Here is a 27,444-nt window from a genome sequence, read left to right as displayed (position 1 = left end):
CAAAACTTTTGCCTGTTCTGTTCACTGCAGTATCCTCTGTGCCTAGAAGAGTGCCCAGCACATCCAAGAGCTATCCATAAAACATGAAGGAAGGAGGACCCCAAAGGAGTATAAAGAATCAAGATCAAAGGGAGTCATCTTGGACAAGAAGAGGGAAGCCTCCTTCACTGCCCTAGAGCAGAGGTAAGAATGGATTCAGATATGTTTGTAGGCGGAAATTTAAGTATTTCCCTTCTGGTTGGCTCTAGTTTCTCTGGGAAACAGAAGACAAGGAAGATCTTGAAGGCAACGGTGAAGGACAGAAATACCAGCCACAGAGAACAGGAGAAGGAGCTAAGGACACTTGGAAAGCCCGAAAACCTGGATTTGCCTTGGCGCCAATCTACCTGGCTGTGTGACTTTCTTCACCACCACAGGATACACAACAAATGGGAGCCGCAAAGTTCTGTCTTAGCTTTTTCCCAAAAAACTAAACAAAAAAAAAAAAAAAAAAAAAAAAACCTCCCTTCCACTAACTCGGTGCCTCAGTTTCCCCAGAGAGTCATCCCCAATCACTGGTCTCATGTTAGTAAAATGAGCAGAGAGAGAGGTGGAGAAAGAGGAGAGGAGAGAGAACAAGGAGAGCCAAAGCAGACCCTCTCCCAGACAGGTGGGAAGGAGCGGGAACATTTTAGCCTTCCCTCCAACCTGGAAGTTGGTATCTGTACCCCAGGGCTCAAAGGCTGGGCCTTCTCCCGGGAACCCCTTCTCGTTCCCAATACCCTCCCACTGGGTCCCACCTTGACACTTACCAGTCCGCTTCCGGTCGAGCTCCACCCCTTCCAAACTCGCGGGCTTTGCCTCCACGTGCTTCTCTGTGTATACCGGTCGCCTGGGAGACCCAGGCCGGGCGGGGCTCTCCTGACGTCACAATGGGAACAAGCCAATAGCCTTGACGCATCTCAGTGACGCGAGACGCGCGGCGTGGTTTTGCCGGCCGGGCGCAATGAGGCGGCTGCCCGCTGGGTGGCGCCTATTTCCCGGGGAGGTCCTTTCTGGGCCCCCGGCGGAGGTGGGGGAGAGGCGGGCAGGAGCCGAGGCCAGGGAGCCCTCTGCGTCAGCTGCTGCTCACTGCGCCGCGCCAGTACCAGCCGGGACTCACCCGCAGCTCCATGCTTGTGCCCGGCTCGACTCGTCCATCCTCGGAGAAGAGGCAGGTACGTGCCACCTGTCGCAGACTGGGGAGGAGGGATGCGGAGGTCAGTGCCGTTGGAGGCTCAGAAAGTGAGGTATCAACGACAGCCTGGGTAGAACGGGCACCAGAAATGTAGGGCGAGCGCCAGCTGTGTGGAGGAGCTCCAGCTGTGGGTGCCAGTTGTGGGAGGGGGGAACCTGCCAGCTGACAGACCCGGGGTGCCAGGAAGAGCCATCTGTGTGCTGATCAGTGTGTTCTCAGGAAATGCCGCTTGGGCAGGTCCAAGTCTCTGTGCCCTGTGTGGTATACGGCCTGAGAGTGACGCCTGGACACTGACAGCCCCCCTCCCCACGTGTACATCCAGTTCACTTACTCCACCCTGTTTCGGCTCCAGGGGGCTGTCTCCAGTCAGTTCGCCCGAAGGGGTGAGGGTGGGGGTAGGGCAGCAGTTAAGTGGAAGGGGAGATTTTCCACCAATCCCAAACCAGAAAGAGGCATCTTTGAAATTCGCACCAATCCCAAACCAGAAGCAGGCACGCGGTGCTCCAAGGCGAGTAACTTCTACTTAACAGCCAAGGGAAGCCCTGACCAACCCATTTTAGCTGTCCTCTGAGGAATGAACACCTACCTCCTGATCTGCCTTCTAGAATGGGGCTGCACTGAAGATCGTGGTGATGTTCACCTCCCCAAGGCACCGGCCTAAGAAGGTCCCCCAAGCCCAACCCCGGAGAGTGGAGGAAAGGAGAGCTGGTTGGGCTGGGGTTGGGGCATCCCCCACTCCTTTGATACTGTAGATGCCTACCAAACTGGAGTCGGAATGAGGACTGGAATGAGGGCCAGGGACGAGGGCGTCCTCTGAAGTGCATCACCAGGACCCAAGCTGAGTCAGTAGCCTCTGCTGAGACAGGGTGGAGTACTGGGTACTCCCAGTCCTCAGGGAGAGCCATCGGGAAACAGGAGCCACGGACCGGGAGCACACAAGAGCACCAAGGCCCAAGAGGTTAAGAATCCTGCTCCTTCCTCCTGTGAGCCTGCCCAGCCCAGCTCTGTGGCCTTGGAATCCTGAGCACTCCTACAGGTAGAGTGGAGCCACCCCAGAGCAGCTTTCTCCTGGTAGCCTGGGGACAGCTGCACTTGCTCTATTTTTCTAGGCAAAGGGGGAAGGAGCCGAAACAGGCCTGGCCCTTCTCGGCTGGATGGGCTGGACATCTGGGAATATCGCAAGAGTCGTTTGCCCACGCCACTTATGGGACACGGACCAGCTCAGAAACCCATGGGGCTGTCGTCTGGCATTAGAACAGAGCACTCCCAATGGGTAGCCCCGAGGCCCTGCTCTCCCTAAGAAGGTTTCCCTGGTAGGTGCTCCTACACATACCGCCACTAACTATAATAATAAGTGGAAGTATTCAGCATAATCGTTATTATCGTTTATTGAACTCTTAACCATAGGCCAGGGAAACTTATGTTATTCTATTTAATTCTTAAAATTGTGAGGTATAGCGTTATTATCCTTTTTACTCCTGATTTACAGATTAACGCCCTAAGGTTCAGACAGCTTAACGTGCCTTGCCCACAGTGTCAGAGCCTATTAAAAAAAAAAAAAAAAAAGGAATGAGCTGGAATATAAACCCAGGCCTAGAAGTCCATTGTAAGAGTTTGGACTGAATACCTGAGAGCAGGTCCCGCCTGCCTCCCACTACCTGTACGCCCTGGACCTCTGGAGCTACTCCACCTCGAAAGGGAGGATTGGGACTAGCACTGAGGCTTCATCCTCTCCTCTCATTCTGTGACCGACACCTCCTTCTCCATATTCTTGCCTCTATTCCTCCCACCTCCACCATCCCCCTACCCTCTTTCCAGTTCTGTTTCCCCTGGGTCCCCCTTCTGTCCATTTCAAAATGCCCCCTCCTTCAGAGAGCCCTCGCAGGATCTCCTTGCCTGGCCCTGGCCCATAAGGGCAGCACCTCGAGGGAGGGCCTGCCACTGCCCCTTTAATTCTCCCCGGGCTTGGAATGCAAGTGAGTTGAGCTAGCCATCTCTGTGAGGTCAGATAAGATACTATATATATCGGAGTCGGTAACCTGAGCTCCGGATTACCCAGCCCCAGTCAGACTCCAGCCTCCCGGCTCTCCACTGCTCTCCCTGCCTTGCTGGGGAAGGAGAAGCCCCCAGATCCTGTCCAGTGCCCCCGGACACAGGTCAGTAGCTGCCCCTGTAGTATGTGAGCTTTGCGGGGCTGCTGTCCAGAGAGCCCTGGGTGTTTGGGAGGAGCATGTGATAGGCTGTCCAACAGGGCCTGGAAGGTGCTGTGGGCAAGACTGAAGGCGAAGGCTCAGAGGAGGCAGGCAGAGGCAGAGGAGGCAGCAGGAACAGAAAAAAGATAAGCCCTGGAGGAAAAGCAGGGAGACTGGGCCTCTCCCCTAGGGAGGGGGCACCAGGAGAGCTCCCAAGAGAGGTGATTCGGAAAGAGAATTTAAGGATACCGATACTGCCTGAGGGCCCACTCCTTTGCCTTTTCTTGGAAGTGTAGAGATGCCTACCCCCTCCAAACCCTAAATCAAGAAGCATACTATAGACATACTACCCTGGGCCCACCCCTTTCTCCACCAGTCAGGATTCTTGCCCTAATCTCCAATCTCTCTCACCCCTTCACCCTTCTCCCAGCCCTTGGGCAACTACTAGGAGCAAAAGAGACGGAGCCAGACCCAAATTCCCTTGACTGACCCTCAGCCAAGGCGTGCAAGGGGATTAGGCACTAAACTGGTGGGTCCCTGAGTGCAAGCCTTGGACAGACAGAGCTACCAGTGACAGGCTGGAGGCGAGGGGACACACTGAGGCTGCTGGGGACCGAGAGGTATACACAGAGCTCCTGGAACACGCAGGCGCAAATGGCCCCCACCCCGGTCCTCCACCCTATCTGCATTCACCACATCTCCCAGAACATCCCTCAACCTAGGAGCTGATGCTTGTGCCCAGACAGTGCCCAAGCAGATAGCAGTTAAGGGGCAGAGAGTATAGCTGAAGGGAGACAGGACCCCTCTCTCAGCCCTCTTTACCTTTCAAGGTCAGCACATCAGCAGTGCCTCATTCCAATGGTGTTAGCAAGTGGCTTTGGGAAGCTCTGAGGTCACCACTGTGGAGGTTCCCAAGCACCTGACGGGACTCTCCACTCACCTGTCCTGGACACCTGGGTAGGAGGGAAGGACTGAACTCCGTGGAGGCACGCCTCGGAAACTCAGCTAGGGGCTTTCTATCCAGGCAATGGCAAGGGCACAGAAGCTGGCATGCCTTCATGCCAGAAAGCAGAGCAGATCTGGGCAGAGAGGGGCCATGAAGCCTTCTGGGATGTGGGGCATTACCCATCCCCTACCCCGGGGGCCAGGAGTGCCTGGGATTCCTGGGGAACAAGTCCCTCCCCTGGCTGGGCAGGTTGGGGAGCCCTTCACGTGAGCAACAGGAAATGACAGTGGCTGACGCAAGGGGGTTGGCTGCCCCAGGGAGACAGGGCTCATTTTAACCCCTGACTCATCCAGCCTGGGTGCATTGGGGAGTGGGCCAAGCTGCAGCGAGGGTAGGAGGCTGGGGGTCATGTCCATAAGCAGGCCTGGGGCCAAGGGCCCAGGCCGGCCAGGGGACACTTGGGAGCTTGGCACCGCAGGTGAAATGGAGGCCTCCTGGACCATCTCTTGGCCGATCAGAATTGTACTGGCGCTCAGGTTGCACTTGGCTTCGCTCTCATTTGCCGGCCGCGGAAACTCGAAGGGCCGCTCCTGCGGGAGTCTGTACCCGCCACGCTGTTGCCTAGACAGTGGATGCTTGCATTCCCCCACCCCAGACCCCATGCCGCAGGTCCTACCCTGTGCAGCTCAGGGAGAGGCCAGGGAAGTGTGAAGTGACAGGGCGGGGGGCTTCGGGGGGGGCTGTTAGGGGACAGAGCACAGGTCCCCAGTCCAGCTCTGCCACTGCTCACAGTGTGACCTTGGGGAAATCCACATCACTTCCACCAACGCCGGTTTCCTCATCTGCAAGTGGGCAGAATAACAGCACCCGCTGCGTAGGGCGATCGTGAGAATTAAGCAGGTTAATACAGGGTGTCCCAGAGCCTTAGTGCAGCTCCAAACTGCAGTAACTTCAGAAATATGAGTGCTACACACTTCAAAGTTTCATTAGTTAATTTCTTGTCTGTTTTTTGACTTTTGAGCAAAAATGGCCATTTCAATGTAACATAAATCATTTAAGCCTTCAAATGATGTCTGCAAGTTTACATTCTTTCTCCGAAAGAATCCAAGCCTAAATCCGCACTGAGACTTTGAGGACGCTCGGTACGAAGTTCACTCAGGAGAGCACCAGGCACCGCATGTCCCTTCAGGAAGCTGAGTGCTCTGGGCAGAGGAATGAAGGCAGAGGCGCCTCCAAAGCGGGGGGGGGGGGGGGGGGGGGGGGGGGGGGACGGGGGACAGCAAAGTGAGGGGGAACTCTGACAGAGCAGGGAAGAGTGGAGGCGCCCCTGCGAAGATGGGAGTGGAGGAGGAGCTTGGCAGGTGGAGGGCCCCCGCTGTCCGAGGTGGCGGGCACCTGGGGAGGAGTTGCCTAGAGCCACATGCCTATACTTGCCAGCTCTGGGTAAACAGCAGAAGGAGACGGGCAGCGGGGGCCCCACGCCGGGCAGAGAGGGAGACGGGGGAATCCCAGCCAATCGGCTGGCCTCCCACTGCCCCATGAAAGGGCCATTCAGTCCAGCCCGTTCCTGTGGCAACAAGGAGACTCGAAGCCATGTGAGTGCCCGTCCTGTCCCTGTCTTGCGCAGCAAGGCTACAGCCAGGGCCCAGCCTGCTCTCCCACCCGTGGTGAATTCTGCAGTCTCCAGGGACAGTCGTGCCAGGTAATGCCAAGGGGCACCAACCCAAGCTGTCTGCTCACCTGAAAAGTGTTGACACTTTTCTCAAGAATGAAACTAGGGGTTAGGAAGGGGACAGGCATGCTCAAGGCCTCAGCCCCAAAAGGGAGCCTCTCCCCAGACAGGGGAACTATAAGCCGGATGTCAGCACTGAGAGTCAGCTTCCAGGGAGCTGTTAGTGATGGTATGACCCCCCCAGGGCTGCCTTGGCAAGGGGGAGGTCTGTCACTTGCCTGCCAGATGGGAGCAGACAGGAGAGCGGGATTTAGGAGCCCTCCTGGGACTCTATGGGCCAGAAGGTGTGACTCCACCTCTAGCCCCATCCCTTCCCAAGGAATATCCGTGGGCCTTCCCAGGACTGGCTGTCTCTGTGCCCTGTACTTGGTTTGGCCCCAGCACTTCTGCGTCATTAGCAGGGCCAGGAGAGGTCACGAGTTTGGGGCACTGCCTGCAGAATACCAATTCCCTGGGAGCCTTAGTGTGGAGGAGGGGGAGTGAGAGCCATGGGGAGGAGGCATGAGCTCATGCCCTTGGGGGTGGGGAGGAGGTTGTATCTGATTGGCCGCCTGGTGTCCTAGAGCCCAGTTCCTGAGACCTGGAGTCTCTTTGACTTTGAATTATTGATGGAGTTCTCCAAAGTGAAATAGAGCAGGACTAGTCCCACGCCCCTGCCCCCGGTGGCTCTGTCTGTGTCTCCCCCTGGCCTCCCTCAGCCTTCATGCTCTTCCTCTCTGCACCCCAGAGACTAAGCAGATGGAAGGAGACCTGTGGTTCCCCTCCGACCGGACACAAGGTCCTCCTCCAGGTACTTTCTCCTAGAAAAGAGCAGAATCCGTGCTAGAGGTGGAAGCACAGTGGGCAAGGGCATGCAAGTGAAGACAGGGGTCCCCAGGCCAGGTGGGAGAAGCATACCTAGTAACTGCGGAGCAGGCCTTTCGGAGCCAGCCCAGACCGAAAACTGCTGCAGATCTCTGGCAGGGTCTGCAAGTTCTGTTCTGGGATCCATACGGAGGTTGCCACCTGCTGATCTCCCACCCCTGCACCTATCCCACGCCTTGCATGGACTGAGTTTCTAGGGCCCTCTGCCAAGCCAACAGCATTTAGGGCTTGGCATCAGCTCCTCTCTGCCCAAATGAGCTGGGCTGCCAGCCTAGGGCAGGCTGTGGGCTGCCCGAGCCGGTGTCTGCTGAACGGCTAGATTCTGCCCGCTGCCTGCTCATCCACACATCTCACTGAGGGATGCAGGGGAAGCCTGGCGCCCAGGGCTGAGGTCAGAGGCCGGCCAGGCCAGGAGACGGCCGGCCCTGACATTATTATAGGCCTACGAAGGAGGAGCCCAGGGCCTGGCAGGGGCCAGGGGAAGAGATAATAACCACTGTCATAGTCGAGGGCTTTCACGTGTTATTATCTCATTTATTCCTCACAACAACCCTGTGAGATAGGAAGCATAATGATGATGATTATACTCCCGGTACAGGTGAGGAGATGGGGGCTCGGACAAGTTAAATGAATAGTGCAAAATCACCCAGCTAGTCAGTCGCTGGGCAAGTCAAAACCAGCCCTGCACCACTACTCTGAGGTTCCTGAGGGGCTCTGTGCCAACCCCCCCCCACCGCCGCCAACCCAGGAGCCCCACAGGAGCCCCTGAAGTCCTCAAGAAAAGGGGCCTGACCTTACTGGTTCCCCTCTCCAAAGCACCTTTGCCCCTCAGCTCCATTGTAGATAAAGCCTGTGCCCTTAGGGTGATGAAGGGACTCTGGTGGTCCCCAAGTGAGCCTAAACTTGATGGGGTTGGCGGGGGGGGGGGGGGGGGGGAGGGTGGTGAATCAAAGTACAGCAAGAAGAGCACTGGTCTAGAAACCCAAAAGGCCTGGATTCCAATCCTGGTTTTACAACCCCTCAATTCAGAGAGTTCTGGGTGCCTTCGCCAGACCCACCCCAGCTGCAAAAAACGGCACGCAGCCACTAGAGCACTGCCTGTAGTGAAGGATTTTAGCCTCTAGGGGGCCCCCTGTGCACAAGTCATCACCCTTGAGGCGGCTGGGTTGGATGTTGGTAGAGGAACCCCTGGAGGCCACAGGACCTTAACTCCACCTAGAACAGAAGAGTTAGATCCGTGAAGAGGGCAGTTTCCACCACACGAGGATTCCCCACCACAGCAAGTGACCATGTCCAGGGAAGAACTGTGGGATTGGATCTGGAGACTGGGGTCAAGTCCCCTTTCTGCCACATGCTCACTCACCACTGCCTCCCTAGCCCCCATTACTTCCTCTCATGAGCCTCCTTCTCCTCACCAGGGATCTGACCAAGTGATCCTCGGGCCACTCCAGCTCAGATAATGTAGGATTCCAAAAGGATTCCTGCCCCTCCTTTAAGCAGGAAGGGAGGGAAGCAGTCTTAATTCTTAAAATGTCCCGTATTTTCAATCCAGGGGTTGAGGGCGGTAGCACCCCCTGAAAGCAGAGGAGATCTGGGTTGGAATACTGTGAGTCAACTGGACGCCTGTGAGGCAGCGCAGTCCCCACTCTCAAGTCTGGGTCATTGCCAGGGAGCACCCGGAGCGGCCAGGACGTGCTGAGATCGATGGCCCCGTACGGTTTATCAAAGCCAGCTGGCGTCTTGTGCTCTCCCTCAGGCGTGACTACATGGGGGCGTGCAAACCTGTACGCAAACCCGCAGGCATGTGTGTGTACGCACCCGCACAGGGGTATTTCTTAACAGCGGGCCAGCCTCTTGCGGACACGGACAGTGTGGTCTCTGGCTGGGGCCAGCTGGGGATGAAGAGCAGGTACGGGGCAGCCTGAAACCTGGCAGGGCCCTCTGACAACTGCTTTCCTTGTCTTTCAGCCCATGAGGCTCCCAGTCCCCACTGAGTGCCGCCCTGAAGGATGTCCCAGCTCTCCTCCACCCTGAAGCGCTACACAGAATCGGCCCGTTACACAGATGCCCCTTATGCCAAATCAGGCTATGGCACCTACACTCCCTCTTCCTATGGGGCCAACCTGGCTGCCTCCTTCCTGGAGAAGGAGAAGCTCGCCTTTAAGCCAGGCCCCCCAACCAGCTTCCTCACCCGTCCCCGTACCTACGGCCCCTCTTCCATCCTGGACTATGACAGGGGCCGCCCCCTGCTGAGACCCGACATCATCGGGGGTGGCAAGCGGGCAGAGAGCCAGACTCGAGGCACTGAGCGGCCTTCAGGGAGCGGACTCAGCGGGGGCAGTGGATTCCCTTATGGAGTGACCAACAACTCCCTCAGCTACCTGCCGGGGACTGCCCGGGACCAGGGCATAACCTTGACCCAGAAGAAGTCCAGCAGTCAATCAGACCTGGCCCGGGATTTCTCCAGCCTCCGGACCTCAGATAGCTATCGGATAGACCCTGGGAACCTGGGCCGCAGCCCCATGCTGGCCCGCACGCGCAAGGAGCTGTGTGCCCTGCAGGGGCTCTATCAGGCAGCCAGCCGCTCGGAGTACCTGACAGACTACCTGGAGAACTATGGCCGAAAGGGCAGCGCCCCTCAGGTGCCCACCCAGGCCCCTTCCTCTCGAGTCCCTGAAGTCCTCAGCCCCACCTACCGACCCACTGGCCATTACACTCTGTGGGAGAAGAGTAAGGGCCAGGCCCCTGGGTCCAGCCGCTCCAGCTCCCCAGGGCGAGACACCATGGTGAGTTTGCCCCGTGGGGACCCGTCGGTGGGCTGGGGAGGGAGCGAATGATGTAGAAGAGCCAGATTAAGGGAAGGACTCCCCATCTGACTGATGATGGAAGGCAGAGGTTTTCTTCCTAAACCTCATGACAGCTACTCCTGCAGCCCAAGCCAGAGACGTCATCTCGGCAGGTCTGGTACCCTTGTAGCTCGGTGCCTCGCTCAGGGACTTTCCCACTCTCCCTAGGACACCCATTGCAGGACGCATGCACTCAACGACGATCCAGCAGTACTCTCGGAAATGGTCAGCTACCCCCACATACACTGCAATTCTCACCCGCCGCCTCACCACCCAACATGCCAGTGTCCCCTGCAGGCCCTGCACCATCCTGGACTGAGTGCTGAGGCCCCCAAACCGCCAGTGTTCCTTGTGGTAAGAGAGGCCTCCCTGCTCTGGTTGCATTTCTCCTCTTGCTCAGCCTGGGGACGTGGCTTAACGCTGGCATAAGACATCAGGGGGAGTGCGGCTCCCCTCTGATTGACACTGGTCCTGACTCAGGACCAGGGTGTCTGGATGGCAGTGCTCATCCTGTATCTTGGGAGAAAACGGTGGAGAAATTTTTGTCTAGGGCGTGAGACAATCCCATACGTCTATATTCCTGTCCTGCCTAGGCTAGAATGAGGGAAGAGGAGGGCTGGCTTGCATCTAATCCCTGAACACACCTCTCTGGGTCACCTCTCTGCCTTTTCTTTAGTTATTAGCGTGCCCGTAAAGTGGCCAGCTCTCAGAGGATGAGAAGGAAATCCCACCTCCAGATCTCTCCCCATGTGCCTAGCACCGCACAGAGCTCAGCTAACCTGCTGGGTGTGTGGATGGGTGTTTGGGTGGTTGGGTGGGTGGATGGATGGATGGATGGATGGATGGATGGATGGATGGATGGATGGACGGATGGACAGATAGACAGATGGACAAGTAAATGGTCAGGAGAGCCGGGTGCTGGGTTTCCTTCATCACCTTACGTACCAGTCCCCTACTTCTAGGACAGGTGCCTTTTGGAAATAATAGCTGTGCCACAGCAAGAAATAAATGCTGCTTCGTGGGCTTGTCCAGACAGATAGAGCAGGGGTGCAAAATAGGGGCAGAACTTTGGATCATAGACCGTTAAGCCTGTCATAACTAAAGGTCTTGAGAGGACAACTTTGATGAGACAGTCTTGGCCGTCATGGGCTGTCTGTGAAGTGCCATGGGAGACACAAAAGTTGGTGCCTCCCGGCACATTCAGAACCTGACAAGGCAGGAGTGTCTATCTTGGAGGGCTAGTGTGAAAGAGAAGTGAGGGGCAACAGCACTGGCCTGGGAGAAATACGAGCTCTCCGAGGGATGTGTGGCTGGACTGGAGCATGACTCCTTGGGCATGTCTAGGCTGGCTCATCTCAGGGGCAATCAGAAAGCAGCTCTCGATGGAGGGGCTTGGGCCCTAAGGGCCTCTGAGAGGTTCCTCCCTTTGCTCAGAAGAGAAGGGTTCTCTATGGTATGCAGTGCTCTTCCAGGTAAGGTCTGCAGACCGCCTGCACCAGAATCACCTGCAGGGCTTAATAATTCAGGGGCCTGGGCCCCACCCAGAGCCCCTGAATCAAACTCCCTAGGGATATGCCTGGGACTCTGCCCTTTTTACAAGCGCTCCGGGTAATCTGTCAGCAGCCTGAGGTCTGCAAACCTCCCCTCCACAGACTACACTGCAGACCCCCCCTCAGCCAGGTCTCCTCTACTGGGCGTCAAACTCTGTTGGGACTCTGCCTCCTTCCTACACCGGCACACCTCGAACCCCCCAGGAGTCTGCTGCCCTCCACCTCTCCCACAGGGGACACCTCAGCCCCTCCTCCACCTCCAGGGCCAGATGAAGGGAGTTTTGAGACTGCCCCGGGGCAAACTCAGCCCCCCTAACATCCCTCACTTCCCATCCAGAAACAATTCCCAGCACACTTAAGTAGCCAGTAACACAGTAACAGCCTATGATTGAGCTAGTGTCTCACCCTCAGCTCACACTCAAGAAGACACTACCAACGGGAAAGGCTCCTAATGGGTCATTGGTGTAAGGTCCGATTTAGCCTCACACCCCCTCCTCACCACTCTCAGCCTCACTTCCTGTTGCTGACTCCATCTCCTGAGGTGCAAACAGCCCTGCTCAGGGGGCCTGGACCACTTCTTTCTAAAAGCGGGTGCAGTGTCTTTTCAGATCTCCAGTTGAGGATCTCGCCTTCTCATTCATTCATTTATGGTGCTCAGCTTACTGACAGTGCGACCTTAGAGAAGTTCCTTAATGTCTGAACCTGAACCTCTATGAAACGAGTGTTCGTCGTTCCCACCTCATAGATCATTGTGAGAAATCAAAGGTTGCATGGCACCGAGTAGGCACGCAATAAATGTTAGTCCCCCTTGTACCCTTCTAGGTGCTTTGGGAGGCAAGACAGATGCAAGCCATGGTCCCTGCCCTCAGCGCATTCACAACTTGGGGAAATAAGTTCTTAGAACAGCTGTGATAGGAGGCAGCCCCAGGTGTTGTTAGGTGTCATAGGTGGCGGGAAAGGGAGGGGTCGTCTGAGGCTGGAAAGAACAGTTCGCTTCTTTAACCTTAGACACCTCTCATCTGAGCTCTGTTTCCTCATCCATAAAAGGGATTGGTCATGCCTGCCCTGCCCACCTCACGGGGCGGGCGTGAGGCTCAGAGCAAACAGTGGATGTGAAGGAATCTGAAACCTAAAAAATGCTATGGAAGAGCATGATAGGACAGGGGCACTTGACAGCTGAGTAGAATGGGGCGGGAGGGGACCACCCTTGGGAGGAACAAAGGTGAGGAAGTGGCAGGGCCCAGTGTGATGGGACGCCTCTGGGGTCCCCTGGGGCAGGCCTGACCCCGAGGGGCTCTCAGGGTAGCTGACTTGAACTATCTGACATTCATAAAGGGAGGTCAAAAGCAGGCCCCCCACCAGGGTGTAGAAGAGTTCTAACCAGACTCATTTCCCTCATTAATAGTAACAGCCAACACGAACTTAGAATTTCACAGACTCAGCTGAGCACAAGTAAGGGATTGGTGGAAGGGATACATGAATCCTGAACGCCCCCCCTCCCCCACTGTGCTTGCATAAGCACCAACAAAACACCAGTCCGCCAGGGTGCACCTCAGCCTAGGATAACAAGGGCTGCCCCAGGCTCCACCTTTTGTTTAAAATGCAGACAGATTGGAGGGGAGGGACATGATAGCTCAAAACTGGCAAAAAGAAAAAAAAAAAAAGCCTTCACTACCACCCCCACCCATTGCCTGTGGGGACTCCAAGCCAGGCCAGGTGGGTTGGCCCTGCAGAAAGCCAGGAGACCAAGCACCCAACCGGTTATAGCCCCCTCCGCCCCACCTCTCCTGTTCCCTGGGCCTATGGAAGGACAAGCTGTTCCCACTGAGCCCTGCCAGGGCTGCGCTTTAACCCCTACAATCCATCCTAATCCTCCCCCGCCCCACCCCTCCAACTGCTCCCTGGCATTCTGCCTGCCAGCCTCAGCCCTGCCTTCACCCCGCCCTGCCCAGGCCACCCTCTCCTCTAAGAAAACTACGGTTGGCCCAGGGCCCTCCAGAGCGCAGTCATCATGCCAAGTACCTGCCGCTCAGATACAGAGCCAGGGAGTGAGGCTCAGAGCCTGCCCCACCTATTCTCCCCATGCAGCCTCTTCCAGACCCTTGCCCTCTGCTCTGAAACCTGTTGCTAGGAGCAAAAGGTCCAGGAACCTAGACTACCTGGGTCCTCTTTGTCACCGGGGCTGCTGACTCATCTCCCAAAGACTTGGGTTCCCAGCTGTTCAGTGACAGAGAGATTATATAAGCACAGGTCATGTGATTTTTCTCTTGGGTGGGACTTTGAACTTGACTGCTGCCATGCAGTGAGCAGGGGTTACTCCAAAGAGAACAAGTTGAAGACAGCAGGGACTGCCCTAGAAGTCCTGGATGAGAAGTGGAGAAGTGTGACCTTCCTCTCTCCTCCCCTGCCTTCTCCCTCTGTTTACTCAGCCACGCTGAACTGCATCCCCACTGTCTCGTTTGTCCAGCTTAGCAGCCCAAGACCCTGGAGCTGCCCTCACCCACTCAGCCACCCTGAGGAAGCTGAACTTCCTAAGGGCTTGAATCTGTGTTGACAGCATGGGAAGGTCACTCAGAGGAGACCTTAAGCAGGAGGATCCCCTGGCCAAGACCAGTGCTAACTGCTGAGAAAGAAAGGAGAGTCAGTTTGGGGTTTGCGTTTAGAGTCAGCAAGGTACTGACCATCTCCATCCCTGGAACACTGGCTATGGACTGTCAGCTGGCTGGTGGCCCCAGTGCTGCCTTACCCAGGTTCAATTTCTCAATCAGGGCCCAGCATCATCCTCCCCGCCGCCTCCTCCACCCCCACTCCAGGACGCCTTCATGAGTTCATGTGGTGCTGGGGTGGGGCTCAGCAATGTAGAAGTTAATCCAAGCCTGGCAAAATGTTCCGTGCCCATGGGGGAGCCGCTCCACTGACCATCAGCTATAGAAATGAACATCATGTTCAGGGCCCAGAGCTGCACACGTGGCCCCCTGCACCCTGCCACCTCAATGGATACGTAAAACTGGAACCCACACAGAATTATAAGCAAGAGAGGGAAATGTGTGGGCCTCTGGAATCCAGCTGGTTCAGGCCAGATTGCCCAGGGGCTCAAAGGAGTACAGAGCTTTTGGCCTCCTGGGGTCTGAGTGATTCAGGCAAGCAGAGCACCCTCCTTCCCCAGGGGCATTTGTGGGCTGAAAGTCCAACCCCCATGAAGGACTCTGAGCCCCTACCGGCTCAGTCAGGCCACCAGTCTCTCCATTTGTGACAGTAATAAAAGGTGCTTGCTTTGCGGGGAGCAGGCCTGCTTCAGTGTTTCCAAACCCTGAACCAAGCTGCCCCTAAGATCTGAGGAAGCAGGATACTCTCAGTCCTGCCCTCACAGAGGTAACCCTGACTCTAATTTATTTATACTCCATCCATGCCAAAAAAGATTTGAGGTGAAGAAAATTTCTTAACCTACAGGGAAGACAGGCCAAGCACAGGCTTCTGAGAAATGGCAGTCTCGAGCTGCCGGAACGAGCCCCGTTCAGGAGGCAGAGAGTAATGCAGCCAGAGCCAGATTCAGATCCCAGATTGCCCATCCCACTTCAAGAAATGGCACTGAGGAGAAAGCATGTCATGGGGGGGGGGGGGGGGGGGGGTTGGCCAGTAGAGAAATGAGCCACAGTTCTTTGCTGGTTGTGTCCTGCAGCAGTCAGACCTGCCTGACAAGACCGGACCCTGTGTGAATTCTTTCCCCTCACCCCAGGCTTCTCAAAGAGCTCCCATCCAGGTAGCTTTCCCCTTCTGGGCCCTTAACCTTCTACATCTCAGGAAAGAGGGAGAAAATGTGCTAACAGAATCCCGGGGTGGGGGGGGTGGGGGGTAGTACTCACATCACTGGACTAAGTCATGGGCGAGAAGCCAAATGTTCCCGTGGGTAAGCACCTGTTAGACAGCACTTACCACAGCATGCTTATTCAACATGCAAATCCAGACTCACCCCACCCTGTGAGGCTCAGTGGGACTTCCAGGATACCCAAGAATCCTGGCCCCCACTTTACAGATGAGATCAACACCATTTATTAAGCACCCACTAAGAGCACCCACAGTCCTGCCCCTGAGGGAGTTTCATTGTGATGGCACAATCAACACACACTCGAAGACCATTTACAGAAGCTTTGGAGACACTTATAAATCAAAGATAAACATATTAAGATAAATTAGTACTATGTAAACCGAACACCAATAGACAGAGGGTATGCAGTAATGGGGCGTTCTGAGCTGGGTGGAACTCTTTGGAGAGGGCTTTGTGGAAAACACAAGTTTTGAGCAGAATTTACAAGCAGGTAATTGGCAGAGAGCAGGAAGGACATTCCAGAGCCTCCTGGTAGTTGTTAAAAGCATGGGTTTTGCCGTAAGGCAGGCTGGGGTTCAAAGCCCCACACTGTCATTTATTAGCTTTGTGGTTCTGGCACGTCATTTGACCTCTCAGGACTTAAGGCCCTTCATCCAGAAAATAGAGGTAATAGTTCCTACGGCGTTGTGTTAATTATGTAAGTTAACTAGGATAACGTATATAAAGCACTTAGCCAGTGCCTGGCATTTAATAAGTACTTAATCCGTGGCAGTTTTGCTCTTGAAGTGAGAGAAGGCAAGTGCAGAAGCAAAGAACTAAGAGCAGGTTGGTTAGCAGCAGGGATCAGAGAAGAGGGAGGGTGGTGATGCTGGAAGGAGCCTGTGGACGGACAGCCTCGCAGAGCTAGCTCAGCTTCTGGACTGGAGGCAAGAGTCCGGGGCTCTAGGTGTTTGGGTGCAGAAGCGTGCTGTGATCCAATGCAAGAATTGTTGCAGACTGTGTGGGACTTGCTGGAAAGAGTGCACCTAGAAAGAGGGAAGCATGGAGGAAAAGGCCATGGCAGTGTGTCCAGTGTTGGTCACCAAGTGAAGACAGTGGCTGTGGAGCTCACCACCCTTAACACTGCTGCCCTCACTCACCATCAGGAGAAATGCCCTGTGGCTCCTGCCTCATGCCCACTCCATACATGTGTCCTGGGCACATTCCCCATGTGGCTGTGGTCGTGTGTGCGGTGCGCGTGTACATGTGGGGATGAGCACGCCAAGAGGCACAGAAGGAGGCCACAGATGAGTAACAGCACACACTGCTGCTTCTCGGAGTATTTTTAAACGCTAAAAATACTGGCTAAAAATAGCCAGCAGGCTCCAAACAAGATACTTTCTCTAGGCAGATTCCGTGTGGGTCCCTGATAGGTGGGGAGGTGGGGGGTGGAGCATCGAAATAAAACGCAGAGGCCTCTGCTCTTCAAGCCTTGGCGCCCTTAGGGTCAGAGCAGTACACTCACCACCCCACCCACCTGGGCTGAGCACCTGCTTCCTCAACGTGGTGGTTCTTTCTTCCCACCTCCCAAAACAAATCAAAATTTGAGATTCGGTGAGAGATGCAGTTGGGTAACTGGACAGACGAAGCCAGAAAATGTTCTTCCCTGGGGCCAAATGGGACAGTGACCTATTGCACTTTATAAAATAGGAGCAGTGCCTCTCTTGATAATGGGCCAGGTGGGACTGGGGCGGGGTTGGGGGTAAAAAAGTTCAGCGCCGACGCGGCGGAAATCCATCCTCCTAACCGGGAGCCCTTCGACCCTCGCGGTTTGTATGGGTGTTGGGCTCCACGAAGGCCTGAGTACCCCCAGCCCCGAACGCCGTGCAAAAGTTTGTGCATAAGTGCATCCCCCCCCCCAGGAGAGAACGGCGCTTTCACGGGGTTCGCCAAAGGCTCCGCGGCCCCCAGAAGTCAGGAACTGTGAACCGCCTTGGGGGGAAGCTCACCGGGCTGACACGGTCCTGTGGGGTCGTGTCCTCCAGAGCCCCGACCCCGAGGCCGGCGCGGGAGCCCGTTCAGCCCTTCCCCGGGACGGGGGTTCTGGGCGGCCCGTGGGGTGGGCGGGCTGGGGGCGAGCGGGGCCGGGGCCGCGCTGGGGGCCGCGTGCCGGCGCCGGGGGCGGGGCTGGAGCCCCGGCCCCGCCCCCGGCGCTGACGTCGTGGGGCCCGAGGCGCCGGCGGGGCCGCCAGTCTGCCGGAGCGCGAGAGAGCCGGGTGTCGGGGCGGTTGGCGGCGAGCGCCGGGGAGGTTGAGGCGAAGGAGCGCGCGGTCGGCCGGCCGGAGCGGTTACCGCCGGGCGCCGCAGACGGTGTCCTGTGGCGGCCTCGCCGGCCTTGGCGTCCGGGCCGCGGCACCGCGCGGTCCTCCCCCGCGCCCCCTTTGCCAACGTTAGGCGTGGGGCCGAGCCCGCCGCCTGCCCCCCAGCATGCGCACCTCGTACACCGTGACCCTGCCCGAGGACCCCCCCGCCGCCCCCTTTCCCGCCCTCGCCAAGGAGCTGCGGCCGCGCTCCCCGCTCTCCCCCTCCCTGCTGCTCTCCACCTTCGTGGGGCTCCTGCTCAACAAAGCCAAGGTACGCGGGGCCCCCTTTCCGGGACCCCCACGCCGAGGGCCTAGGGTTCCGCCTCCTCCCCGGGACGCCCACCCCCCCCCCGCCCCCATCTGCCGCGCGCGCCCCCGGCCCGGGGGACCGATTCTTCCCAGCCCCCGCCCCTCCTTTCCCAGTTTCTCCCGGCAAGGAATGCCCCCTCCCCAGGTGATCTCGGGCTTAACTCGCGGCCCCCTCCCCTTGTTGAGGTCCCAGGCCGAGCCCCCCTCCTCCCCTCCCTCTTGGAGACCCCGGCACCAGGTGGCCCCTGGGCTCTTAATTCCTGGCACCTCTCAGGACAGGTGCGGGAAAGCGTAACCTTGACTGGCTCTCGCTGTGTGAGGGAACCGGCGGCACGCTGGACTCTGCGCGTGTGACTCCTCCAAGACCAAAACCCGGCAAGAAAGGCTGGTGGGAGAGGAGCCGCCTCCCCCTCACTGATCCCAAAGGGCGCTCTCCCAAAGGGTTGGTAACGGGGGTCCTTTGACCCCCGCGAAGGGCAGAGGAGTCGCAGACAGGTGAAAGAGGGCAACTTCCCTTTTCTTCTCAGCCGTCCCCAGTTCTGCTCAGTGGGCACTGGGTCCCTCGGATGAAGTAGCCACCACCCGCCCCCGGGGTAATGCTGGGGCTAGAAGCTGGGCACTGCCCCCTTGGGGAAGGGAGAAGGGGCCAGAGCTTGACAGATCTTATGTAACAGGCACCAGCTCCACGAGTTGGCAGTGCGTGCCCTGCCCCGTGCCAGGGCCACACCAGGCTCCTTGGCCGCAGCCAGGACTCATGGCTGACACTCGTGGCACAGGTGAAGTAAGCAGGAAAGCCCTTTAGCGGGGTCTTGAGTGTGAAGACACAGACCTCCATCAGCCTTGCTTAGGTGACCCATAAGCCTGTGCTTCTGTATCCCCAGATGTTTCCGCCCCATTAACCCAGAGCGGGCTCTTGCTGAGCCCCCTGCCCCTTCGCGGAAGGTGAATGCTGCCTGTTTACTAACTGCGGAGGTGGCGTCTACTTTTCAGAACTGCGGTTGCTACTAAGTCAAGCTTAGGTTGGCTGATGGCTCATTTCCAGGAAGTTCTTGATCCAGACTTCCTCAGGTCTTGGCATATGAGCTCCACATTAGCAGCTGGAATCCTTTCCTTGTCTCCCGCTGGGTGAGAGGCTCTCGCTGGGTGGGGGGTCTCCCGGTCCAGCCTCTCCCTGTCAGCCCTGAGGTAGGATTGTTTTCCCCATAAGAAAGGTCACTCCTAGGACATTTTGTTCTCTCTGGAATGGAAAGTGCTGACTTTCCCCGGAGCTCCTGATTTCCTATTCATGGCAGAAGAATATCTGGCTGGGCACAGAACAGCCCTGCTCTCCCCTCCACTCCCACCCCCAGACTCCTGTTATCCAACGGCCTTCTACACAGAGCGCTTAGAAATTGGCAAGTAGTTTTGAACTCGGGAAATTTTAGACAGAGGCACGACCCACCCCCCACCCCCTACGAAAAGGAAAACTAACAGAGGGTCTAGCGAAACCTTAAAGGAGCCTTCCCCATGTCTGCACCGGCTAGGCCATTAGTAGGGTTAGATCAAGAACCGTAACCACAGGTGATGATGTGTTCTGGACCCTCCCTGTGCTGGGTCAGAGTTAAAAGTGTCAAGGCCACAGAAGTGCCTCCAGTTTTCCATTGCCCCTCCCCCATTAGTACTGAGTGACTACTGTCTCTGCTGAGGGCCCACCTTGATGGACCTTGACATGATCACCAGCGGTAGAATGTTTTGCTTCCACAGCTCCTTTAGACAGGTGTCGTCTGAGGCACAGGGGGTAAGAACTAACAAAGCGCTGCCAAAAATAGGAGTAAGAGTGGCTGTTGGGGGAGAGAAGAGTGGGTATCCTTTTGTGGACGGGCTTTAACGTTTAGTTCCAAATGGGCAGCGGGGAGTCCTTCCCCGGGCTTCCCTGAAAATGCTGATAAGGTCTTTGTCCAGGGAATTATCTCTGTTGTGGCCCTCATACTGGAACATCAGGGTTTAGACTGTCAGGTAAGATTTAAATTTGTGTTTGGGGCCATATACTTCCAGTGCTGGCTGAGTTCGAGGATGCTTCTGCCCACCTGCTGCCAATAAGCTTTCCTCTCTAACTGCAGGTGGAAACCAGGTCTCTCTTCTGAGTATATTTCCTTCCCTGTTAGTGTTAGACCTGGTAACTAGGAAGGAGGCATCCACTTCCTTGTGGGATCAGCAGGGCAGTTCCTGAGAAAAGCCCTCCTTCGGCCTGCCTCTCCCCACCCCCTTGAGCTGACAACCTCATGGGCTTTGAGCTGCTGACAGCCTCAGAGGCTGTCAGCACACAGCATGAGTAATTTTAGCTGAGTTATTTCAGGCTCCTGTTCTGATCAGGGTTGAGCTGGCCCCACGCATGCCCCAGTCAGTGTTGCTCCAGAGTTGCCGGCTCCCGCGTCCCCTCCCGGAGAGAGGGGGTGGCAGGCTCATCTGTGCACTGTGTCTTTAACCCTTTGAGCCCAAATGTTTTCTGACTCCTTGGAGGTAGGGCCGGAATTAGCCAAGAGAGCTGGACAAACAATACTCACAGTCCTCGGCCTAGCAACTGCCTCGCTCCAACCCCCTCACCGGCCTCCACAACAAGGACAAGAACCAGAGTGGCACCTTCAGCCAGGTGCTTACCTCTGTGTGGCCACAGTCTGCCATCAGAAGTGTTCCCAGCCAGTGACCAGTCAGGATGCTGAAACCTGAGCCAGGCAGGGAGGACTCTCCCAGGCTGTATAATCAGCCTTTAGGAGCTGAGCTCAGCTGGAAGGAATCCCACCTGTCTCCCAGCAATTCAGGATGGCAGGCCAACTTCGGTTTTCCCCAGCTGAAGATCCGACTCGCTTCAGATGTTTTGTCATTGAGCGTTTCAAGACCTCCTTGAAGTGCCTGTTATGACAGCTGCTTCATGTTTTGGACATCTACGGGCAGAAAAGTGGGTCATTGGAGATAATGCCTGGATTTGGGACCTGGAGTTCCTTGTAGCCGGAATCAAATACACATGTTCCTAGTCTCTCATTCTAATCTCCAGCCTCCAGTGTGGCAGAGAATGAAGAGTAATATAGAGATTGGGGGGGGGGGGGGGGACACATCTCAACAAAAGAAAGCCCTGAAGAATATTTTTGCTGTTTGTTGAAAATGACAGGCATCCTTCAACCCTCTTTCTTACCACGTACATAGTCTAAAGTTGAAGAGAGAATAATGTGTGTGCCTGATGCTCATGGCTCCGACTGGCAGAAAAGTGCCCGGGAGAGCCTACCCCAGGCCCAGCCTCTCTGCCTTCAGTCTCATAGGCCATGTGTTCTTTGCTTACAGAATTCTAAGAGCGCCCAGGGTCTGGCTGGTCTTCGAAACCTTGGGAACACGGTGAGCTCTTCCCAGCCCACTTCTTTCCTGAGGCCACCCCCTCCTGTCCCACCTGGGACCACCTAACCAGAGTTCCCGCCCAGCTCCTGCTGACTCCCCATCCTCTAGGCCCGTTGAAATGTGCCCTTGTGGCCGGGGCTTTGCCTCACTCTTCGCCCCGAGCAGGAAGCACTGCTAAAGGGGAGTTGCCCTCTTCACTGTCAGCTACATTCCTGGATCCTTCTCCTGAAGGACATCCGTCACTTCCCACCCACTTCTGCCCAGCTCACCCACACCCGTTTGTACGTCTCCACGGTAAATAACCAGTTACGCCACCTCTGCCGGCAGTGGGAATCTGCCTCGCTGCACCCCTTTCACTTACGAAAAGAGGAACTTGAGGCTGTGGGAGGGTTCGCTTCTGGAGTAGATGAACCAGAGGGCCTTTGGTACTGCGTGAGTAGACACGCATGACAGGGGCCTCTCTCCACTGATGGTCTGGATGATCTCTTGCAGTGCTTCATGAACTCCATTCTGCAGTGTCTGAGCAACACCCGGGAGCTGAGGGATTACTGCCTCCAGAGGCTCTACATGCGGGATCTCAGCCACGGCAGCAGTGTCCACACAGCCCTCATGGAAGGTGAGGAGCCCATCCGCGGACACTTTCTCCGTTCCACTACCATACTCCAGTAGATGTGTTTTCTACGTATCCGTCCTGTTTTTCTTCCTTTAGCTGCTTTTTGGTGGGATTCTAGTTGGAGTTTCTTCCAGAAAATGTCTCACCTGCCCTCCGTGCCCCCTCTCTACCCTCTCCTTCCTGTAGAGTTTGCAAAACTAATCCAGACCATATGGACTTCATCCCCCAATGATGTGGTGAGCCCATCTGAGTTCAAGACCCAGATCCAGAGATATGCCCCGCGCTTCGTTGGCTATAAGTAAGAGCCTTGCAGACATGTCCTCTCCGGAGTGGGAGTCGGCCACAGCAGGTCGGTTCTTAGAACGAGAGGTGTTGCTCACTCTCTTTTCTTTGGACTCAGTCAGCAAGATGCTCAGGAGTTTCTGCGCTTTCTTCTGGATGGGCTCCACAACGAGGTGAACCGGGTAACAGTGAGGCCTAAGTCCAACCCTGAGAACCTCGATCATCTTCCGTAAGTAAGAGGAGAATGCCATAGGAAAGAAACCCTTCATGAACTTGTGATCTTTTGCTGACTACTTTGGGGTTAATAATTTGGAGAGAATTTTTAATATTAAGGATTTAGATCGATGGATCCTTAAACTTCTCGTGAGCTCTGACCCAGTTGTCTCCCTCTCTCTGGTTCCTAGTGATGATGAGAAAGGGCGACAGATGTGGAGGAAGTATCTAGAACGGGAAGACAGTCGGATTGGGGGTAAGTGCGTGAATGGGAGGAATGCCTGCTCCCCCTCAACTGCTTTTGCCTGAGTAGAGAATGAGCATGAAAAGCCCTAAGAATCACCCTCCCAGGGAACCCTCTTTCTGCCCAGTGGCCCACGGACAGAGTCAGGAGCGCTGAGAAGGGACGCAGCCCAGAGAAGACGTGTGCTCCTTCTCCGGGTTTAAGCTTCGCTGTCCCATCTCTTCTGCAGATCTTTTTGTTGGGCAGCTAAAGAGCTCCCTGACGTGCACGGACTGTGGTTACTGCTCTACAGTCTTTGATCCCTTCTGGGACCTCTCCCTGCCCATCGCTAAGGTATGTGCCCCTGTTGCCCCACATTGGAAACTCCCACTCTTATCTTTTCGTGTCATCGACCTGCGACTTTTTGTCTCTCCCAGCGAGGTTATCCTGAGGTAACTTTAATGGACTGCATGAGGCTCTTCACCAAAGAGGATGTGCTTGATGGCGATGAAAAGCCAGTAAGTCCCCCTTCCATGAGAGCAAGAGCACGCATACAAGAGACCTCTCTGGGAAAGACCTGTCACCGGCGGATCGAGCCCAGGAGTTGCGGGACGCGGCCTGTTAACTTCTCTCCCAAGTCCTCTGTAGCTCTGTTTGTCGTGTCTTTCAGACATGCTGTCGCTGCCGAGCCAGAAAACGATGTATAAAGAAGTTCTCCATCCAGAGGTTCCCAAAGATCTTGGTGCTCCGTATCCTTAAACATCCCCCTTGGCAGGGCCTTGCCTTCAAAGAGTGACTGGGGGCCTAAGTGAGGGCGAACAGAGTAGGAAAAAAGGAAACTTGGTAGACTTTCCTTTCCCTGTTTGCTCTAATGCTTCTGAGAAGCGCATCGCCCTCTTAGGACCCAGTCTCCTTTACTGTGACTACTCTTGCTACCCTGTCTGTCCTTGACTCACATCAACACCAGATCTGAAGCGGTTCTCAGAATCCAGGATACGAACCAGCAAGCTCACAACATTTGTGAATTTCCCACTAAGAGACCTGGACTTGAGAGAATTTGCCTCAGAAAACACCAGTGAGTATTCTGAGCTGGAAGGGCAGAAACAAGGTACAGGTGCCTAAAATCCCGATGGGAGGCCAAGAGGTAGAAGGAAGCTGCTGAAGAGTAAGTTTTGAAAATCAGGAATAGAGGCCAGGCCAGGTGGGAGAGGAATGCCCTGGGGGCCTGAAACCTCGTATTTCCTCCTCAGACCACGCTGTTTACAACCTGTACGCTGTGTCCAATCACTCTGGAACCACCATGGGCGGCCATTATACAGCCTATTGCCGGAGTCCAGTGACGGGCGAATGGCACACTTTCAATGACTCCAGGTGAGACGGAGGTCTCAGGGTTCCTGGCTGTCAGACACCTGTACCTCACCCATCTGTGTGGCTTCCACTTGACTGCAAAAGGTCAGAGCCAAAAGGCCGTGTGATATATACGAGTCCGCTGCGCATTTGCAGAATTTCTAGAAGACGAGAGAGGTTGGCTTTGGGGGCACAGTAGGGAGAGAAGCAGCGGGCCCTCACGACTCCCTCAGCCACTCAGTTTGTGTCCGGTGGCCCACTCACCAGGGCCCTGACTTTTCCCTGCTCTCTCCACAGCGTCACACCCATGTCTTCCAGCCAAGTGCGCACCAGCGACGCCTATTTGCTCTTCTACGAATTGGCCAGTCCACCCTCCCGCATGTAGCAGCAAGGAGCTACATCCCTGTCTCCCTTTCCTGTGGTGGCCCCACACCCTAAGTTTTTTTTTTTTTTAAAGACAAAAAAAAAAAAATCCTGACAAATAAGAGAAAAATAAAGTAAACTAAAGCTGCCGAGCAGGAGTTGCTGCAGCCTGGTCAGGGTCTGGAGCGCGGAGCCAGGAGCCCCTGAGCCATACGCGGCACGAAGATCGACAGGACACAGAGCCCGGAGCCAGCACAGTGTCCCCTCGGCTTCTCTTGTTTGCGTTTTTAAGCTTGTGGTTTTTTCCTGTGTGTAATAAACAACAGCGGTCTGTGGGGAGAAGATCTCGTCCTCTTGGTGCCCTTCCAGCCCCCGTTCCTCCCGAGAAGACAGCGCCCTCTGGAGCCTGCTGGGAGGATCGCCGCCTGGGAGCCCCGGCGCCGGAGCCTAGCACCTGTCTTCGCCTGGACCCTGCTCACCAGTCCAGAAGCAAGAAAAACACCCATGAGCCAAGAGCCCTCTTAACGCTGCTATCTCCAGGGAGACAGACAAGGGGATGACTTTTAAAAAAGCTGATTTTGGTTTTTAAAAGCCCAACTTTTTTTTTTTTTTTTTTTTTTTTAATTACAATAACTAAAGCTTTCAGACTGGAGATGCTCTCCTTCACACTTCTTCACAGCTGGGATGTTATGCTGGTCATTTTTTTTTTTTTTTTTTTTTTTTTTAGTTCTTCAAATACAGCTTTTCTAATGCTAGCCCCCAGTGGTGCTAGGTGGGCGTCGGCCAGGCCCTAAGTACAGCCACAGTAGACCCGGGATCTAACAAGTTTTTTTGTTTTTGTTTTAATGTTTTGGATGGAATCTAGTTGCCTCCAAGAATTGTGCCTTATAGCATTTGGGGACCAGGGGGTAACTGCCCCTCCCTGAAATATCCCTCAGCCTCTTCCCTTTTCCCCAGTGCCGTGTTCAAACCCGCTGGGGGAGATGGGGGTCGTGCCCGTAGCCCCTGGCTTGTTTTACATCGCAGTGAGGTGAAGAGGAGAGTAGGTGGAAGGAGATTTCTTACGGTAGCGTATCAAGTTTTTCCTGCCCACTTCCTCTAAGCCACCCCTGGTCTACTCCCCAGCTGTTTGAAGGATAGCACAAGCCCCTTATCCCTAGAACTTCTCTCACCTTTAATTTATTCCCTCTTAATGTGCTTCTTCTTCCTGACCTTCATGCCCCCACCCCTTCTCAGAGCCTCCTAGACATAGGCCCTTTGGACCGAGTTTCTCAGGGATGCCCATGCCACCCCTCAGCCCCTCTTGGCATCGGTCGTCAGTCCCACCCCAGGAGCTGGAGCCTGGGTGTCTGGGGACATCTTGCCTCAGCCGTATGATTCTTTTCCCACGGGCGTGATTTTGCCCTGAGTAGTTCTGGACAAAACTCGGTGCTGTCCCGGAGAGTAAGCCGTCCGGCACCAAGGCACGGAGCTCTGTGCATCCACGCACGTGGGCCCAGCTTGTGACCCTTGGAGCCTGAAGCTTTCTAATGCTCCCAGGAGGCATCAGAGAGAGACGCCCCAAGTTTAACTGGCCTGACCCCCTTCCCCAGGGAAGCCCTGTGAACCTGAGCCAAAGGGCTGGTGTGCACTTGTTTACTGTGTAAGCAAGAGTAGAAGAATGTCTGATGTACAGTGGAACCTTGTACAGAATAAATAATAGCTTTGAGAAAGAAGTTGGTAAGTGACGGCATCTTGATTTGGGAAGGGTCTGCACCCAGGAAGAGCTGTGAGCCTGTTAGTCGCCACATGTTTTACTGCTACCACCAGACTGTAAATTCCAAGTTCTTGAAAAAGTTGCCCACTTTTCAGTCTAAACTTCCCAACTCTACAAAACTGAAATAGCGCTCGTTTTGAATGCTCTCCTCACCCGTATTCACCGATCAACATTTTGCCAGGCTGGTTTACATATACTTTGTTCTTGGGGGCCAAACATGTAGTGGTGAGGTGCCCTCACCACCTCTAAATACTTCAGCATGCGTCTCCTGAGAGTAAGGACATTCTCCCACATAACCTCGACATCGTCTTCACACCGAAGAAAATTAGCATATCCACCGTCTGCCATTATTAGACTGAATATTAGACATTCATATTAGACATTTCCACCGTCTGCCATTTAACTGCTGGCGTGGGCACTGTTGACACTTGGGCGTCTTGTACAGACCTAGAATGAGCCACAACTGGGGTCTCCAGCAGAGGCTGGGTATAACAGAGTTTGCTCTTGGAGCAGAGTGGCTGTACCTGGATGTGGAGGAATAAAAGACTTGGCCCTTGATGAACACGAGACTCTGACTTGCCCTATTAATACCTAGAAACAGCTGCTTTTATGCTGAAGGTTTTGTTCTCCAAGGTGCTTTTTTTCAAGACTTAAAAACAGATTTAACCCTTTAAAGAGAATGCTTTTTTGGAGCACTTGGGGACTTGTCTCCTTTGGCTTTGTCTTTTAACTCTACTAGTACAATTTAGATTTTTCCCTTTCTGCCACTGATTTTAGAACTCTGGAAGCTGAAGCCTCTGCCAGCTGAACTTAAGAGTATTTTATTGGGGTTTTTCCTAACTGCCTCCCTGCTCCAGACACTGAAAAATCAAGGCCTGTCTATCGCATCTTTGCTGAGACCGCAGTGCCTGCTGTCAAACTCCTCACGTGGGATGAGACCGTGCTGGGAGCATCTCTCCTGGGCATTTTCCAAGAGTGGGAAAAACATCGACTCAAACCTTGGGATTTCTCCCTGACAGGCCCTGGAAGTGGCCTGACCCAGGGTAAGGTTTTAAATGCTGATGATTTCCCCCAAACCACAAGTCAACAGGATGCTCTTCAAGGTGGAAGCAGGCTTCTAGCGAAGCAGATTGGGTGAGCCCCAAATCACTGTAACCTGCTGTACCTCTCAACCAGTTTTTCACTGGATGTGGAAGCCACCGCGGCCTTTTTGTGGTCTCCCACAGGGGAGCAGACGGCTACAGGCAGCCCACTCCACCCTTGCACCCAGCTCTCCCTTCTGTACTTAACCTATGGCGCTTTCTCGTTCCCATGGCAACAGGTCCTAATGCTACCCAGATCCCAAACACAATCTGTCCCCCACGTTTCTTTATCCATCAGCTTTGCCTCCTAGCAACTGGAATTTCTTCCCCCACTCTTTGCTTATGTTCCAGCGGGCCTCTCCCTGGGGGAGGGAGG

At 55.3% G+C, this 27,444-nt stretch overlaps 1 protein-coding gene and 1 long non-coding RNA gene across 11 annotated transcripts in view; one reads left to right on the top strand and one right to left on the bottom strand.

Moving 5' to 3' along the window:
- The window catches only part of LOC123380364, a 54,659-nt gene extending 37,378 nt beyond the window's left edge, over nt 1-17,281 (bottom strand). The window contains exons 1-2 of the long non-coding RNA XR_006586016.1: nt 17,161-17,281; nt 792-1,217 (exon numbers count right to left, since the gene is read on the bottom strand). This is a non-coding gene — a long non-coding RNA (uncharacterized LOC123380364). The remainder of the gene's footprint in view (nt 1-791; nt 1,218-17,160) is intronic.
- USP2 (ubiquitin specific peptidase 2) lies at nt 1,056-25,945 on the top strand. 10 transcript variants are annotated; one of them, XM_019811413.3, is made up of 15 exons: nt 1,059-1,196; nt 1,822-2,252; nt 8,919-9,736; nt 9,965-10,150; nt 21,139-21,189; nt 21,682-21,805; nt 21,989-22,100; nt 22,203-22,313; nt 22,489-22,553; nt 22,771-22,874; nt 22,958-23,038; nt 23,191-23,269; nt 23,488-23,595; nt 23,771-23,891; nt 24,165-25,945. In XM_019811413.3, the coding sequence occupies exons 3-15, from the start codon at nt 8,960-8,962 to the stop codon at nt 24,250-24,252; spliced, it is 2,007 nt and encodes a 668-aa protein (XP_019666972.2). In that variant the 5' UTR covers nt 1,059-1,196; nt 1,822-2,252; nt 8,919-8,959; the 3' UTR covers nt 24,253-25,945. The 10 variants fall into 10 exon arrangements, with proteins under 10 accessions (XP_006936787.2, XP_019666974.2, XP_019666972.2 ...); XM_006936725.5 differs by lacking the exon at nt 1,822-2,252 and having other exon boundaries at nt 1,056-1,196; XM_006936727.5 differs by lacking the exons at nt 1,059-1,196; nt 1,822-2,252 and adding an exon at nt 2,326-2,529.
- The last annotated feature ends 1,499 nt before the right edge of the window (nt 25,946-27,444 follow it).

Source organism: Felis catus, chromosome D1 (assembly GCF_018350175.1).
Source record: "Felis catus isolate Fca126 chromosome D1, F.catus_Fca126_mat1.0, whole genome shotgun sequence".
NCBI lineage: Eukaryota > Metazoa > Chordata > Mammalia > Carnivora > Felidae > Felis > Felis catus.
The sequence above is the reverse complement of the archived record's forward strand: the minus strand, read 5'-3'. Positions and strand labels throughout refer to the sequence as shown.

Excerpts from the sequence above, each read along its gene's own strand:
- USP2 (XM_006936725.5), top strand. The coding sequence starts at position 8,960 with ATGTCCCAGCTCTCCTCCACCCTGAAGCGCTACACAGAATCGGCCCGT. Across the intron at positions 23,039-23,190 it reads TTGATGGCGATGAAAAGCCA|ACATGCTGTCGCTGCCGAGC; the intron begins GTAAGTCCCCCT and ends CGTGTCTTTCAG. Across the intron at positions 23,270-23,487 it reads CCCAAAGATCTTGGTGCTCC|ATCTGAAGCGGTTCTCAGAA; the intron begins GTATCCTTAAAC and ends CATCAACACCAG.